The following is an 18603-nucleotide window of genomic DNA, read 5'->3' on the forward strand; positions in this document are numbered from 1 at the left end:
TCGTTTAATTTTGAAACATCTTTAAACCCAACTCTGCACAGTAGGCCTGGCCGTTTTAATATTTGCGATATATAACTTCAAATATTAATATAGACAAGAAAAACATTATAGAATTACTGTAGTGTTTTCCAGGATTGTTGACGATAGTCAACAGGGTAGTTTCCGATAATATAATCTCGAATAAAACGACCGTAGAGTAGGATTTCAATGTGCGAGATTATAATATTCCTGCAAATGTACATAACAGTATAAGTATTGAAAGTAATAGAGATAGGGCACGTGTGTATAAATTTAGGTTATGTGTAACTTACGTTTAGTCCCTTAGCTATTATTAATGCTTTAATTTGCACCGCGCCAACTAGTTTAGTTCATATAATTCCTGTAGTTATTAAGTAATTTAATTATATAATAAGAGGGTAATTTAGATTTAATACAATGCTTACCAATTTCCATTGGCATTTTAATTTGGAATAGAAACTCGTTGTAAGACAACGTAGAGCAAATCCACTAATTGCAGAAAGGTTCTATTAGCATAATAAATTTTAATAAAAAGCAATCAACTTTACCTATAATTTCAGCACACTCACTTTTAGGCAGATTAGGTATAAGATTTTAGATGTAAGCTAAGTATTCGATTTTAGATATAAGCTAGGATAAGATTTTAGATATATGCAAGATTTTAGACGACTGCTACGATCAGAACTTATTCTTCTTTTATCTAACTCACCCAAGTGACAAGTGTAAGTACCTGTCACTCCCAGTTGCCCAACGATCTCGTTTGTTAGGGTCGACTTTTGGTATGTGGACCAAGGTGCTTCATGTAGGGTGTCTTCATCAATGGTGCTAGGGTGAGTTGAGCTAAGGCGCGCGCACTTGCGTCTAGTTCAAGTGACACTCCTCCCCAGTATGTCGATCCGATGGTCGGCTTACAACTGATCGCGCCGTACGTCTAACACAGCCAGCTTGACCACCGGGCGCTCGTAGACACCATTCGCAGTTTTTACAGTCGCTGCTCTGATTTTGCCGTCCTTACTGATATTAGTACCGATAATCTTCCCTTTGGGCCAGCAGTTTCGAGGTAGATTGGGGTCGGCAATTACTACTACGTCACCAACTTCGATTGGTTTTGTGTCGACATACCACTTTGTCCTACGGGTGATCTCTGGTAAGTAATCGCTCAACCAACGTTTCCAAAATTGGTTCGCCAACACCTGTGATGTTCGCCAAGTCCTCCGCAACACATCACCGCTATCGTTGAAGGTACACAGCGGTTTTGTACCATCAGAAGATCCTAGGAGGAAGTGATTCGGTGTGAGAGCAGGAGCAGATTCGTCGTCTACCGGAACATGGGTCAGCGGCCGTGAGTTCACGGTGTTCTCGATCTCGGTCAGTAGATTCCGGAGTATTTCGTCGTTGGGCTTCCTCGATGGACAAATCGACATCAGATTCCGCTTCACTACTCCGATTAGACGCTCCCAACTGCCGCCCATATGCGGCGACAAAGGAGGGTTAAACTTCCAGCTGGTCTCTGCACTGTTGAACTCTTTCATAACGTCTTCCATATTGACCTGCTTTGCTGCTTCCTGCAACTCTCGATTCGCCCCGATGAAACAGGTTCCACGATCACTGTTGATTGTTCTTGGAGTTCCTCGGCGAGCTGCAAAGTTGCGGAGACCCATGATACACGAGTCAGTATTAAGCGTGTGTACGATCTCAATGTGGATCGCCCGAGTAGTCATGCACGTGACTAACATACCCCAACGTTTCTCCACCCTGCGACCTACGACTACTTCCAGCGGTCCGAAGTAATCAATGCCTGCATGCGTGAATGGACGAGCAAAAACATCGAGTCTTTCATACGGGAGATCAGCCATCGTTGGTGGCTGCGGAATTGAGCGGTTGTTTTTGCAACGTTGGCAGTCTTTGCGCACTTTTGCGTAAGCGGTACGTAGTCGGGGAATCCGGAATCTTTGCCGCAATTCGTTCATAACTGTCTCGTGGTTTTGGTGATGATATTTGTTGTGGTAGTGTGCAATTATGAGCGTAGTCGTGTGATGGTTACGGGGTAAAATGATTGGATTCTTGGCGTCTTCAGTAGCCAACGCACAGGCGCTTATTCGACCACGCATTCTCATCAGACCATGTTCGTCCAACCAGGGTGATAATTTATACAGGGAGCTGGCTTTTAGCACGGACGAATTGGATACCCCACTCGGTTTCAGAAGGATGGATACTTCGTCTGGATAGGCTTCTCGTTGAGCTTGGCGTATCACGTAACGTTCAGCGACCAGCAATTCTTCCGATGTAGGGGGTCCACATACGATGGGCCTATTCTGGTTCCTCAGGCGACAGTTTGCTGGGAAACGATGAACAACAATGGCAACGTTAATCATCCGCTTCCAACTGGAGACCTTTATTGAAGTGTCTGGCTTTATTAAGTGAACTAGCAGACTCGGACGGAGTTCAGTGTCGGTTTTGCTTCCCTTCACCAATTGATGTGGCCAAGCTTCTTCCGGTAGCCAGAGAAATTCCGGGCCGTTGTACCATCTCGAACTGGGGGTCATGTCTGGCGATTTCTCCCATTTTGTAGCATCATCTGCGACATTAAGTTTGGTCGGGACCCAGCGCCATTGATTCACCTCTGTAGCTTCCAAAATCTCACTCACCCGAGATGCGATGAATGGGGAATATCGGCGATGGTCGGAGTTCAACCAGCAAATCACGTCTCTGGAATCCGTGTGGTAGAAGAGCTTATCTACGGGAAAGGACAATGAGTCGACGATCGACCGAGCGAGTCTCACACCGATGACTGCAGATTGACACTCTAGTCTCGGAATCGTATGGTATCTCAGCGGTGCGACTCTAGTTTTGGCGGCGACGAGGGAGGATCGGACGACTCCGTTCTGTACGAAACGCAAGTAGCAAGCAGCGGCCATCGCGTTCTCACTCGCGTCCACGAATGTGTGTAATTGGACATGTTCGTAGTCGCGGGTGAAGTTTGAGCGCAAGCATCGCGGAATCTGTACTTGTTCGACTTGAGGCAGTCCTCTCAGCCAGATTCGCCATTTTGTGAGAATGTTGTCGTCAACCTTATCGTCCCATTGAATTCCGGAGCGCCAAACTTCTTGCAACAGAATCTTCAAATAGACGAGAAACGGAGCGATAAGCCCAAGAGGGTCGAATATCGTCATCAGAACTCGCAGTACTTCTCTCTTCGTTGGCCGACGATGACCTTCTAATAGGTCACGGTCGTAGCGATCCCAACCGACCTTAAAGGTAAAAACATCTGCTTCGGTACACCACCACATGCCCAGCACCTTTTCCGTGGCAATTTCTGGCGAAAGGTCCAAATTCTTGTCGGTGGTGTTGTTCTCCTGCAATGCTTTCAAGACACTTTGAGAGTTGCTGGCCCAATTGCGGATTTCAAATCCGCCTTGCGAGTGCACGAATGCTACGTCCTGTGCAAGTTTGATCGCCTTTTCTTCGGTGTCGACGCTCACTAACATATCGTCTACATAATGCTGTTTTTTAATGACTTCTGTGGCTGCCGGATATATCTGCGCGAAGCGATCTGCATTCATGTTCATCACATACTGGGCACAACTCGGAGAGCAACAAGCGCCAAAAGTCATAACTCTCATCACGAAGACCGCAAGCTGCCCATTTTCATCCCTCCAGTAAAAGCGTTGGCACTGCTGGTCCGGTTCCCGAATCATAACCTGGTGAAACATTTCCCTGATGTCACCAGTCAAGGCAATAGGGCTCTCACGAAAGCGGATCAACACGGTGTACAGCGAGGACAGTAGGTCGGGGCCTTTGAGCAGTGCCGAATTGAGAGAGACTCCGTGTACCTTGGCTGCTGCGTCCCACACCATTCTCACCTTCCCGGGTTTGTTCGGATTCGTGACCGGGAATACTGGAAGATACCATGTACGCTGGTACGACTGCTGTAGCTCATTCTCTGTCAGTTTCCGAATATAGCCTTTACTCAAGTGATCAGCTATTTTTTGAGTCAGAGTTTCGGCGAGTGCTTTGTCCTTGACCATACGTTTCTCCAGGCATTGAAAACGATGCAGAGCCATCGCTTGGCTATCCGGCAGACGCAGATTGTATGAGCGCCATAGTAGGCCCGTTTCGTAGCGTTGTCCCGTGAATCTGGTCAAAGATTGTTGAAGAGACAGTGCTGTTTGGTCCTCGACAGAAAGCAGCACTTTATGCGGCTTCGTGATTCCTAGACTATCCAGAGAGAAATAATCCTTCATCGCCTTGTGCAGATCTTCATCCGTCTTATCCAAATCGCAATTACTAATATGGTAGACGGAGTGTACTGGGCTTGATGCTAGATCGGTGCTCCCACCTCCGCAGACCGTCCAACCTAAACGTGTCTTTACTGCGATCGGTTGACTCGGTTTGCCTTCGCGGCAGTTAAGAATCATACTAAGGTGCAAATCTTTAAGTCCGATCAAAATTCGTGGTCGAACGCCCTGGTATGATGCAATCGGTAGTCCTTGCAGGTAGGGGTTGACCTGCGACAGTTCCTTGATGTCCATTGTTTGGAATGGGAGCATTAGTTCGTTCACTGTGCGGGCACCGTTGATGGTATAGCTCTTAGCACCACTGTGAATACCAGCTATTTGTAGTTCAACGACACGTGAGTTCGTTTCATGACGCTGTGTTCCACTGGTCCAGTGCAGACACAATGGCTTAATTTCTCCTTCCAGCTCAAGTTCGTCAGCCAGCTGTTCATCTAGCAGTGTAAGGGCTGATCCATCATCAAGAAATGCGTAAGTTCGCACAGATCTACGCTCTCCATGAAGCATTACGGGTAGGTAGCGGAACAATGTGTCGCTGGTTTTTGTTCGATGTGTGTGACATCCATGCGTCACCGTTGAATTCGGTTCTGGAAATTCGTTGGTATTTTCTGATGATATTGATGTCGAGCTCTTGGACGTCCCTTCAGTAGCCAATGAATGCTGCCTCTGGTCGTTATGAAGCAATGCATGATGCTTGTATTGGCATCCATTTTTTCCACAGACTTTTGCTTGACACATACCGTCGTGACGACAAAGGCATCGCCGACAGAGCGAGAACTCTCGTACAATGGCCCACCTTGAATCCCGAGAAAGCTCCAGGAAACGTTTGCACTTGTCGATGGTCTTACAATCAGCTTTGCACACCAAGCACACATCGTTTGATCCATTTGCGCTGGGATTCACAGAATGTGCGTTCAAAAAGTTCCCTTTCTTTGCAGTACTGCGGGACTCGCTCTGTGTTGGCTTGATACTCATGTTGCTTGGGCACATCAGAGCACTTGCCGCTTCGGCTATGGTGTAAATCCAGGTACTGAATGCCGCCAAGTTGACAGCCGGAAGAGACTGCCGATGTTGCGCCCAGTTTAGCTTCATCGTGGGTGGCAGTTTGTTGACAAGCTGATGCAGGAGTGTAACGTTGTACAGATATTCTTCCAAGCCACAGGCGTCCACTGTCGCACAATAATTCTCCACGCTAACAGCAAAGTCCACAAGTGTCTCAAACTTGTCTTCCCTTATGGGTGGCAGAGCGCAGATTTTTTCGATGAGCGAGTTAATTATGGCTTCCGGTTGCCCGAACATCATCTTTAAGATTTTCAGCACACCGGGGACGTTGGAAGAATGTACTAGCCGACTCTTTACCGCTTCATAAGCTCGTCCTTTTAAGCTCCGTTGCAATCGGAAAATATTCTCGTCGTTCGTGAAACCGCACATAGCCGTCGTACTGTTGAATGTTGCTAGGAAGAGAGGCCATTCCTCGGGGTTGCCGGAAAACTGAGGCAGATCCCTCGAGATAGCATGCCGCGCCGCTATCTGCTTACTAGTCAATGAACCGCGATCTTCTTCGCGTTGGGCGGAATATCCGTGGTATGGGTTTTCGTGGTGCACCGACGCCGCGATATCCGATGCTGATCGATGGTTCGTACGGGAAATCGTACCAGCTCTTTGCTGGCTTTCCTGATGAGAGTGTCGACTGGAGTGAGCATATGGGACGAAATCAGAAACTTGTTGGCCATCTACCCACTCTCTTACGGCACTTCCTGCGCTACTTAAATTTGATCCCGTCTCATTAGCTAGTTCTTCCAGCAATTTATATTTCTCCTCCAAGTACGTTCTTTCTTGCTCCGTTTTCTTCGCGTTTAGCAAGCGTTCCTCCTCCAGCTTGTTTGCATTCAGAGCACGTTCCTCCTCTAACTTTTGCAGCTTTAGTTTGGCGAGAACATGCGAGGTTCTGCTGGACGTATGGGATACAACCGATTTAACTTTACTGACCTTAAGTGTCTGCGCGTTGTTGGGATCCGAATTCGAAAGTACAGGAACAACAGGCAAGGTTGTTTCTTTTGTTCCATCTGGATTCGAGTTGGACCCCGAAACCGGGTTCGGGTTTGTACAACCTACACAGCTCCAAGACATATCTTCGATATCCTGCGTGACTCCAACACAGCTGAAGTGAAACCATTGGAGACACTTGTCGCAGCTCACCATTTCCTCGTCGTCTTCTCCGCGACAAACTCGGCACGACCGGCCAACGTGAGAGGTCTCCGGGTCAGCCGTTCCACCCGTGCTCATCACTTGCTTACTACCTGGTTTTGCACCACGATGGCCACCACCGGCGCTACTACCTTTATTTGATCGGCCTCTTCCCGACATAACTGGTTTGATCGCGGTTATTCGTAAACGAATATTATAATTTGTTGACGATAGTCAACAGGGTAGTTTCCGATAATATAATCTCGAATAAAACGACCGTAGAGTAGGATTTCAATGTGCGAGATTATAATATTCCTGCAAATGTACATAACAGTATAAGTATTGAAAGTAATAGAGATAGGGCACGTGTGTATAAATTTAGGTTATGTGTAACTTACGTTTAGTCCCTTAGCTATTATTAATGCTTTAATTTGCACCGCGCCAACTAGTTTAGTTCATATAATTCCTGTAGTTATTAAGTAATTTAATTATATAATAAGAGGGTAATTTAGATTTAATACAATGCTTACCAATTTCCATTGGCATTTTAATTTGGAATAGAAACTCGTTGTAAGACAACGTAGAGCAAATCCACTAATTGCAGAAAGGTTCTATTAGCATAATAAATTTTAATAAAAAGCAATCAACTTTACCTATAATTTCAGCACACTCACTTTTAGGCAGATTAGGTATAAGATTTTAGATGTAAGCTAAGTATTCGATTTTAGATATAAGCTAGGATAAGATTTTAGATATATGCAAGATTTTAGACGACTGCTACGATCAGAACTTATTCTTCTTTTATCTAACTCACCCAAGTGACAAGTGTAAGTACCTGTCACTCCCAGTTGCCCAACGATCTCGTTTGTTAGGGTCGACTTTTGGTATGTGGACCAAGGTGCTTCATGTAGGGTGTCTTCATCAATGGTGCTAGGGTGAGTTGAGCTAAGGCGCGCGCACTTGCGTCTAGTTCAAGTGACAAGGATGCTTTTCAATACTGGCTGTGTAAGAGTTAGAATAGAATAGAATAGAATAGAATAGAATAATCACAAGTTTATTTATGGGACATTGCCCTGCTAAGTTTCTGAAAAAAATGGCAAAAGTGATGACATTTGTCGATTCTGTAACTACGAGCCCGAGATCTCGGAACATATTCACTGCCTTTGTGCAGTCCTATATCTGAGCAATACGCCTCACGAGGTAAATATGGAGTACCTGTCCCAAACGGATCCTCAGCAACAGTAATAATGTATTACCCGGTTATGACGACACATGTGAACAAACAAAAAACTCGCTTCAAACTACATTGAATTCGGGAATTTTGTAACATGTAGAGCCACGAAAGATAACCTGAATAGTGGTCGCAGTGGCAAAGTTTCCCTAAAAATGCACAGAATATTCATTCTCCAATCTGCTCTATATACAATATGCAATAGAAAACATGCTTATGCAGATCACGATAAAGACATAAACAGAAACCTTACATTTGTGGAGCACCTTTGGAACTATGTTTTCTAAAACTCCAAACAAAAATGTTATGATTTTGTTTTATTGCACCTCAACCCCGCCAACTGAAATCGCTCTGCAAAACGTTCACGTGAATGAGGAGAGTGAGACCGGACAAAGCATTTTTTTGCAAAAACAAAATTAGAATAGATTGATATTGTGGTTGAAATGGCATTTTGAATCATAGTGCTCAAGAAAATTTTATTTTTAGCAGTAAATAGTCAGAATTATAAAAGAAAATGGTGCAAGTTACTAACGAGATGATTTCGAAACACAAAAATCAAACTTAATTTAAGTTAGATCATGTGTCGTTTTCGCCTTTTCGTCAGCAAACCAGAGTTTCTGTATTTGCCTCCCGCGACATTAGTTGCTATAGGCGTTTACAGATGTCGTGTCAACTACTTGGATTTTTAGTGCTTATTTGGGTACTAGTTTAAAGACACCCATATGGTGCTAGTTACTGACGAGATGAATTCGAAAGTCAAAAACAAAACTAAATAAAAATGTTCAATTATTGTTTGGAAAACTGGTTTGTTTTATTGGTTTTACCATGGTGCATATATCCAAAAAAATATTTCAAGTCTAAAACGATAAACATTTGAAGTGATAGTTCTTTATGCAGAAACGTGAGAATTTTATAAATAGGGCATAATTTCACGAAAGAATTATTTTCATTGGAACAAAACTAAAAATATCTTTTCACACGTTAGAAGATTTTGATTGAAAACACTGAAATGAATCTTGTTCTATAATCAATTTACAGGTCTGTTATTAAATTTCGTAATACTTAAACTTGAAAACATATTTAAAGTTATCGATAGAAAAACCATTTTACTATAAGTTTCTCCTTGATGAATTGATCTTTAATTGCTTCTCTTCTCTGTTGACTTGGCTTGACAAATTTAATTTAACATAAATTTTTGCTCTCGTGAAAAAAAAAATTCAGCGTCAATTTTTTTCATCTTTCTCGGATAGTTTTGCTGCAAAAATTTCTACGCCCTTTTCAAAAAATCATAAAGTTTCATATTTCCATTCCGGTGAACTGTGTAAAGTTTCATATGAACCGACGATGGTCGGTCACGAAAAAAATTACTAAAAATTGTATCAACTCTATTGGCGCCCACTTGTGACAACTTGTGAATTCAGTTCAGAATAGGAATTAAATTTCCGTTTCAAGCTTCCCCAATAATTTGGGCAATTATATTTAAATCAGTTTAATGTTGTCCCCGTCTCCAGAAAGACTCAGAATCATACCTTGAGTCTCTTGATTGCTAATCCATCGATTTGCTCGCTCACTATTCTTACCATTTCCAAGTCAGTAGCCATGTGATTCGAAGGTGTTCAAGTGACATCACACCTAAAACTCACAAAAACTCGGTTTGCATGGGGTCAGCCAGAAACAGATAGAATATCTAACTACTATCGACGGCAGCATCTGGCTTCGAGAAACAAAAGGCGCTTTTAGACGGGAGCAACATCTGCAGAAGTGAACGGTGGTGAATGGTTTACAATGTGCCGGCGATGGAGAACTGAACCCTTTCAAGAAGTAAACGGTTAAGCATTGGGAGAACGGTGTCTTCTGACCGCAAGGGGTTATCCACTCACCACATTTGATTTTAGCTGATCTACGTTTCCTACAATGTGGACTATTGGAGTCACGAAAAGGTATGGCCCGCAGGTCAGCTTGAAAGACTCGAGTGAATGGTCTTAGTGTTGATCGTTCCAGTGATGAAAGGTTTCTGTGTTATTTATTACATTAGAATGCATCTATTTGCCACTTTTCTTAATTTGTGTTTTGAATAACTATCGGGTTAATTCGATAGTTCAAATAAGACAGTCACTCGAAGTGCCAGGTATCGGTCAGTCCAATCCCCACGATGGAAAGTAATACGCTGCCTAACGCATAATTGCAATTGAGCAAATATCTCAAACTGCACAATCATCATTAAAGCTAACAGTTATTTATTGATACGAGCGAAATCGTTACCCATGTTCTGTCCTACGGACTCGGTGCATAGCATTTAACCACTAAAGAATTTATGGCACCTTTCAACTAAAACATGACTTTTCTTCTGCCCTTCATTGCAGCCGCCACGGGGACCGCCAACCATCATCTTCAGCACCGGCCGGGTGAAAGTAATCTTCACCACACGTACAACTACCTGAAAAGTACCGGACAGGTGAGTGGATAGCACTAATCAACGATGATGTTCCTTGCTTCTAAGCCTGTATTTTCTGCATCGACTCAGCAGGGTACCGGAACCCGGTCGACTCGCTCATACACACATACAGATTGAAATGCAGTGCAGTTTGTTGGCACTGATTGCACTCCGATGTGGTGTTCATTAGCCACTTGATCTGCTCTGTCAATGGGTCAGCATCGTGGGAATCGGCCTTTCGAGACTCCGATGATAGGTTTTATAGATATTGCAACTGCACCAATCAGTAGCCAGGAAGACTGCTTTCGAATGTTTATTGCATTTCTGTTAATGTCTTTATTTGTGAGTTTCAGTTGAGTAGTCAATAAAAAGCAGGAACTGTGTGGAGCTTCGACAGTTTCCGTAAATTTATTGTCGGTCAATGGAACTTCACACCTTTTTTGTGGTTTTTTGGCTGTTTTGAGTCGAGGTTCGCAAATGAGTATATTCCCACAACCGTTAAACATCCACCCATATCTGCTTTTCAGCCTAATATTTTCCTGATTCGGATGTAGCTATATCGTGAAAAATCTTTTTATCACTCTAGTCTATATTTATTTTATGTATTTATTGGAAATGCAAATAACATTCGTTCGTAAAAGCGATCTGTCATAATGTAGAATAAAACTGCCTAACAAAAATAACATGCGCAACAAAATATGAGCAATGAAAATTTAGTTTGCCTTCTTACCACATATCAGCGTGCTTCACATTCGACAAGCATAAGTCGAATGCAGCATAAACATACGTGAGGTTCTCAGATAACTTCTCAATATTCGATTAGGTCACTTAGGTGCACCATTTTGGCGGCTCTGCCTGAAATGGACTGGTGAAATTTCGGTTTTCCGCGTTGCTTCCGAATTTTTTTTTTCTGAAAACCAGTTTTGCGTTGTTTATACAAATCAAACAGGTTTCGAAGTATAATGGCTCATTAGTGTACAATTTTCCCCCTGATTGGGGCAAACAATTCCTTTAAGTACAATAAAAATAGCAATGTTCAAAAATTCGAAATTTTGAAATTTTTTTTTGTGTAGGTATAGGGGTATAATAGGTAAATGGCATTATCTTTTCAATTTTTTTGAAGAGGTCGCTCGTGTTGCGTGATTTAAATACGTCGTAGAGAACATCGTTGACGACTGTCATTTCGGCTGTTATCGTGGATGAGCTGTATTAGTAATGGGTTCTTTTTTTTCTCGTCTTGTTCTGCAAAAACGCATTGTTTTTCGTCCTCAGTACAGTAGATCTAATCAATATAAAAAAATGTCAACTAGAATTTTTTCAAAGTAAAAATTAATACTGAACACGAGTTTTGTCTTGGTTTTTCGATATTTTTGGTTTTGAAAAAAAATACGGACATCAACATGAAAGATACGCTTGGGGCACGATAGGTCAGCCGTTTGGGGGCACTATAGGTCACTACTATAATGACACTACTATTTTGACAGGAAAAAGGTGCCTAATTTTGTGTTAACAACGCTAAAACAAAGTGAAGAGGACATAAAAAACGCAATTCCATCTGTTCAAGATGGCGCCAGTATTCGATCAGCTTCTGAAGGATTCATGGTTCCGTTCAAAACATCATTAATGAAAACGCGCAAGATATTTCGCATAAGTTTACAATATAATATTCTAGGTGTTGTTGGAGTAGATAATCGAAAAAACATGATCGAAAGCAAGAGGAATCCAAGAAAAAAATCCCAAAAGCGCAAACGTGGTTGTCCCACAGCCAAGCCGGAATGCACAACTTCCATTCCATACTCTGGCGACGACGAGTACACCGAAGAAGTAATTCGCAAGTAGACGTAGCTGCTGAAAAACACGTTTTTACAACACTTTCTTTGGACTATACGCACTATGTGAGAGAAAAGATAAAGAAGTTCAATTTCGCAATTTGGTACATGAGGGAGTGGGGAATCGATTTTGGGCAGTTATTAGAGTAACCCGGCGGATGAAGTTCGCTATATTCCTCTCGGGTCAGCCGATGATTTCGGGTAGAGCGTAGCATCCGGATCGCTGGCACCCGTGCAACCCATACCCGGTACTCTGTCGCGGTCTAATCGACTAGTCCCCGGCGGTGGATCAAATCTACTCTGGTGGAGAGTTTCCAGGCGCTGACGGAACCGTTGCACGGTGTTCATCACGCCATTTCCTCTGTTTAAGTCGCTGTAGACGACATTATCTGGGTTGATGTTCAGTCATTTTTCAAGCCATGTTTCAAGCATCTTCCAGCATATCGTTTCGAACCTCGAAGACCACATGCTCCGATGTCTCCTCGACGTTCTCACATTTCGGGCACAACGGTGCCGTTACGTGCCCGAACCGATGAAGATATTTCGTGAAGCAGCCGTGGGTCGACAGGAGCTGTGCCAGTGGAAGTTCTTCTTTCTGTGACCCACGTAGACAAGTGTGGATTGAGCCGGTAAGTGTACTTTTCTTTCTCCGAATTGTCCTCTCTGATCTTCTTGAGCAGCGCTGCTTACGTTGTCGCGTCATTGCCTTTGACGAGCACGGCTTCTCTCTTTGGCGCCTTCTGACGAGCCGGAAACCTTTCATCTTCTGGTCCCCTTTTTCACTCGTCCTTCCGCTTTTGCTTTTTCCCGTATTTCTCCTTCCGACCTACAACCTGTGCCAGTGAAAGTTCTCCTTTCCGTGACCCACGTAGACAAGTGTGGATTGAGCCGGTAAGTCTACTTTCCTTTCTCCGTATTGTCCCATTCGTGCTGCCACCTCGTCATCGAATCCATTCTCACGCGTTTCTGGTATTTCTCCGACTGTAGCACTCGATATCCTCCGTCAGGGTGATCCGATCTCCTCTTCGCTTCTGTTTAGATGCCTTCTCGGTCCTCTCGAGCACTGTTCGAATTGCCTCCACTGTTGATACTCCTTTGTGAAATTCGAACTGCATCTCGACATCTTGGACACTCATCTCTCACCCTCCGTGCATTTCGTTACCCTGTTAAATATGATTTCCAGGCGATTTCCGAGTGTTGCCAGCAGACATATAGGCTTATACGAGACCGGATAGCCCGGTGGTTTCGCTGGCTTTGGCAGCAACACCAGCTTCTATACCTTCCACATTTCGGGAAAGTTGCCTTCATCGAGACACTTCTGCCGCACTATTCTGAACATGTCCGGATATACCAGCTTTCAGTGCCACGTTTGGTATATCATCCGGGGCTTTCTTTGATGTGAGTCGCATCGAAGTTTTTGCGAGCTCCTCGTTAGTCCGTGTTTTCTCTTTCTTCTTCTTTGCCGTACGGTGTTTGTGACCAGATACTTGGATCATGGTTCGGAAAAAGATCCTCTTATATTTAGCTTACTCGGGCACATTTCTGCTGGCGTCAATGAGCCCTGCGCCCCAGGGATTGGCGTCTACATCTCGGTACAACTCCTTGTTACAATCTGACTTGCTAAATCTGATCTCCCATTTTAAAGCATCCCTAGCCTTCCGAAATGCTGCCTTGGGCTCTTCTCCATCTGGCTCTGATATTGCTCTCTGAGCCCACTTTGTGACTCTTTTTTTTTTACAACGGAGAAGACCTTTACGTCCTAGCCCAGTACACGTGCTATTGGTAGGGTTCAAGCTACCGCACGGGGTGCACTGGGGGCGTGTCGGGCTCGAATGGTGACGCTGCCATTAATACCGACTAAACTCCATTGGGCTCCGCCATCGTTCCTCCCAGGAACTACCTCTCGGTATTACTTCTGGGGGGACGGCTGTACTTAATGTACTCATTCACTCTCACTCACGTGTTCATACGTCCTGTATGAGGCTTACTTGGGTGCTCTCTCTATCGCAGCTTGATTCACTCACAAACACTCCCACATGAGGCTGACTTTTGTGCTCACCTTTTTCGTTCCTTGCGAGGCTGACTTGTGTGCTCACCTTACTCATTCCTTGCTAGTCTTACTTTTGTGCTCGCCCCACCCATACCATGTGAGGCTGACTTGGGTGCTCACCCTGTCACCTGATTCTCTCTCGATCCCGCCACTCTATTGTACCTCTGTCACTCCCCCTGGGATCCCATGTGGGACATTTTTCTTAGGCCCTACTTCTGACATACCATGCGAGGCTGACTTTTGTGCTCACCCTTAACATGCCGTGTGAGACTGACTTGGATGCTCACCCTTTCACTCCTCTGCCACGCCATGAGGTATCGATAGCTAAGTTCCCGAATGACCAGCCCCCACTTTGTGACTCTGAGACAAGCAGCGCGTAGCATACTAAGCGTCTCGTTCCACCAGTAAACTGGACGCTGTCTATTGCGTGGTTCCACGATCCGCCATTGTTAGGTCAGCCGCATCCACGTTCTCGGTCCGGCCGAAGTGCCTAAACGAAGTCTTAGTAAAAGGCTTTCGTCTTCCACTTTCGCTCGCCGGTCATCCTTCTCCGTGCAGCAGCAGTGTTCCGTTACAAATACGGTAGCAAATCGCCTGGTGGTCGCTATGCGTACACGTTTCGCATACTCTCCTGTCCATGTTCACCGTCAATGAATGACTACAGAATGATAGACGTTGATGATAGGCTCCCTCCCGTCTCTCCGAAATGTACTAACGGAACCTTCATTGCACAATGGTGCATCCAACTTTGCTAGATACACCTGCAGGATACACCCTCTTGTGTTGGTTACTCTACTGCCCCACTCCGAAGCCCAACGTTGAAGTCAGCTTTAACTTTGGCCGATCAACTGCTCGGTTAACTGCTCCAGTATTAGACTGAACTACACTCGAGATGTTTGGAAGAATTACTGCAATATTCTTGTTCTACAACTTTGTAGAAGACACTTAATTTCTATCTCTCTTCGTTGGAAAGTTAGTGTTGGCGCCATCTATGCGGTCAGATGTGGAACTACAATTTTCTAACCAAAACATAACTCGTATTACGTACTACAATTCTTCCGAACATACTATTCAGCTAAATCTAACCATTATTCCATAAAAATGTTTAGTTTGTTCGAACCTAGTACTGATACGCTACCATGCACTGCTAGGCCCCATGCAAAACTGACTCAGACATCACTTCGTTAAAAGTTTAATAACTTTTCCTATTGGAGTCAGATCGTTTTGCTGTCTTCAATAAAGTTGTAGATAATAAAATTATCTTCTTAAGTTTCACTTTTGGTGATAATCTGATGTATACAATGCCACCTAGCGGCGAAAATGTGAGCAAGTGGGTTTTCTCCATGTAGATTGTCGAAAAATCCCATACAAATTTCAAGCTCGTGGGCCGGTAGCTAGACTTGTTCGATTTGGCTCAAATTTGGAGCAGACGTTTCTGGTGGGACTAGAAATCGGCTCAGGGGTGGGCCGATGGGGGTCATTTTTTTTCTGTCACTCTACTGTGCACCTTGGATGAGCGTAATAGATGCACACGAAGACGCCGTTGATTTTGGCGATCACGAAGCCTTCGAATGAGCGTTCTAGAACTTCTTGAATGGGAAATCCGCTTATAACTTGTACCGTAGCCCAATTACCGTTAACAAGGGGAACTTGATAGGGAAATTGTGGGTAAAATGAACAGGGGGTAAAATGAACAGGTAGCCAAATTAAGTCAATGTTAGTTAAATTTAGAACAAACTTCACAGAAACGTGACCTACCAAGTATTTAAAGTATATTGCAACCATTAATTTTGATAAAAAGCTGTCGAATGTGAAATAAATATGATGAAAATCAAAATCGGCATTCATGTTTGTCGATGATGTCAAATTAGGCATGTAGAATATAAGGTCTTTTGTGGTGAAATTTTAATTTTATTATGAAAATGGTGTTACATGACAGTAATTGAACCTCTTGCAGATATTTCACAGCAATAAGTAGGGATCAGGACAAATTGGCTCAATCGGAACGGCTGTTTGAAAATAAAATGTCTTAGGGGGTAAAATGAACAGGTTGTAGTGGGGGTAATATGAAACATCTTGCTGCTCCAAGTACCAAGCCTCAAAATTAATCGCTAAGTTCAAGTTGCTATATCTTCACTGTTCTCCAACAGATCCTTAAAGTTTAAACACCTATGGATAACCCCAAGTTTGTAGATGTGTTTCGATGTCACAGAATTGTAAATTGGTTAGCATTACATTAAAATTTAATTTTTCTGTGACAAGTTTTTTTGCTACAAAATGCCCTGTGTGTATGCAATACTCATGCGCCGCTGGACATCAGCATTGCTCGGAAAATGGTTTTCAACGCTAAGCATTGCATACATACAGAACATTTTGCAGGACACTAGAAGGTGTTCATTTTACCACCAGCACATGTTCATTTTACCCACACGCTATAAACATGTCTCTTTTTTGAACATGTTTTGAAATCAAGAATAATGTTTGAAAACTTGTGTTTATGTCGAAGTATTTTCACCAAATATGTACAAAACATGCTTAACAAGAAACGTATAAGGTGACAGTAGTATCTCAATCACTTATTAGTTAGAAAATAATGACCTTGCTTAAAGTGTTCATTTTACCACCAATTTCCCTACGGCTCTACAATCAAAGCGACGTCACACATAGTTTCTGTCGTACACTGCCACAACAGTTGTGACACTGCCCATCACAGTGATTCAGATTTATCTGGATTATCTCCATTACCATTGGCCTGCAATCGTACTCTTGTAGGCAGGGCATTTAAAGCCACCCGTGTGATGGCCATTTCTGTCTGCTGGAGTACAAAGCATGCACTTCAGCCTCTGCATGCAGTCTCTCTCAAGATGGTCCGTCTCACCGCATTTCCAGCACATTCCGGATCTATCACGGCCTTTGTAAGCCCCTTCCAAATGTCCAAAACCCAAACACTTGATGATTGTTTATTTACTCGTGGGGCGGCTCTCAATGGGCATCTCGACCATCCAACAGTAACTTTGCCTACCTTCAGCTCATAGTCTGCAGATGTTTCCGGTAAACGAATCATCGCTGTCTGAGTTCCACCGTACCCCTTCTTTAACCGGATCGTCATGTGTTCCTCACCCAGGTTAAGCTGCTGTTTCTCAGCTCGTATTCCGTCGTGATCTCATCCAGGCCTTTGCACACAATCGCCATCTCCGGGTTCAAGGCCTTAAGTTCTGCCTTTTCACCCATTGGTTTGACAATAATCTCCTGCAAGGTCGAGCTGTTAATAGTAGGATCCTCCTTCAACTCGAAGAGCATCTCACCTTATTGGATATGCCTGATTCTTACAACGTTTTACCCCAAATCCCTCAGATCCGGTCCCTCTCTGACCTTCTTGAGCAGCGCTGCATACGTTGTCAGGTTATTGTCTTTGACGAGCACGATTCCTTCCTTAGGCGCCTTCTGACACACCAGAGGTTTTCCTTTCCTCTTCTGCTCCCCTTTTTCGCTCTTCCTTCCGTGTTTCTTCTTCCAACCTACAACAGTACTCTAGTTTTCTCCCTGTTTGGCGACGTCTTTTCCGTCGGCAACAACAGCGTCATCGAACATCTGCCTCTTGGGCCCGCCTGGTCTTCCGTTTCCTGGCGAGGTTCTTGTCCTCTTTGGAGTCGCGGAAACTGGTGGTTTCTCTACTCCAATCTGTTGCTTCTTCCTCTGCTTTGAAGGGAGATGGGAGAAGATAGTAGCCTTAGCCGACGCCAATGCTTGCTCAGCTACCTCAGCCGTTGCCGTGTCATACTCCTTCACGGCAGATACTAGCGCCTTTCGGATTCTGAGAACCATCTCCTTAATGTCCTTAAGGGCATTGTTTCTCGCATTCACAAACTTGTGGAGTTCCTCCACCAAGCACTTCGCTGTCACTACTTTTGGCTTCTGCAGAGTTGTTGCTGCTTCTCCTCATCCTGCTGTTGCTGAATAACTTTAGCTACTGCTGGTGGTGGTGACCTCACCAAACCACCTCTGGTGGACGAATTTGTCGCGCCTGCTCCGTATGTGTGAGTTTCTTTGTTTTTACTCCATTTTATTGGATCCTTACTCCGGGCCGCTATCTCCACTCTTTGTACGTAGTCGTCTCTTATCTTGGTTATCCATACAAGCAGGGAGGTCATGCAAGGTTTGACACTATCCTCCATGGAAAGTAGTGTTCAGAACCAGATCAACGTATATTCTGGAATGGTCCATCCGCACCTAGTACCACCAACTAAATGGTGACGAGTTTTGAACGTTCCCGGGGACCTGCCAGGATTTTAACGGAACGGAGGCAGCCATGCTGTTAGCCCACTCGCCATTTCAAGTCGGTGTCATCCTTCCTTACTACGGGAGTAGAACAGCACGCCAGTCAGCCCAAAGTTGCCGTCAAATTCGTGATTCGTTTCCTGTCCGTTGACGTTCGCCGTGGCCAATGTGCTGTAATAAGGATGTCAATCCTGATGTGCCAGTTGGTACTCCGGTTGGGCTAGAGTGATTTTATCGCTAAGATCTTTAATTACTGAAATCTTAAGATCTTAACAGAAGTG

General features: G+C 44.1%; 1 protein-coding gene across 1 annotated transcript in view; it reads left to right on the plus strand.

The window, feature by feature from the left end:
- LOC131693908 (heparan sulfate 2-O-sulfotransferase pipe) overlaps positions 1-18603 on the plus strand; it is a 584932-nt gene that overhangs the window by 516441 nt on the left and 49888 nt on the right. The window contains exon 3 of the mRNA XM_058982173.1: positions 10095-10186. Within this exon, the coding sequence (XP_058838156.1) occupies positions 10095-10186 (92 nt within the window). The remainder of the gene's footprint in view (positions 1-10094; positions 10187-18603) is intronic.

This window comes from Topomyia yanbarensis, chromosome 3 (assembly GCF_030247195.1).
Source record: "Topomyia yanbarensis strain Yona2022 chromosome 3, ASM3024719v1, whole genome shotgun sequence".
In the NCBI taxonomy this organism is placed as follows: domain Eukaryota; kingdom Metazoa; phylum Arthropoda; class Insecta; order Diptera; family Culicidae; genus Topomyia; species Topomyia yanbarensis.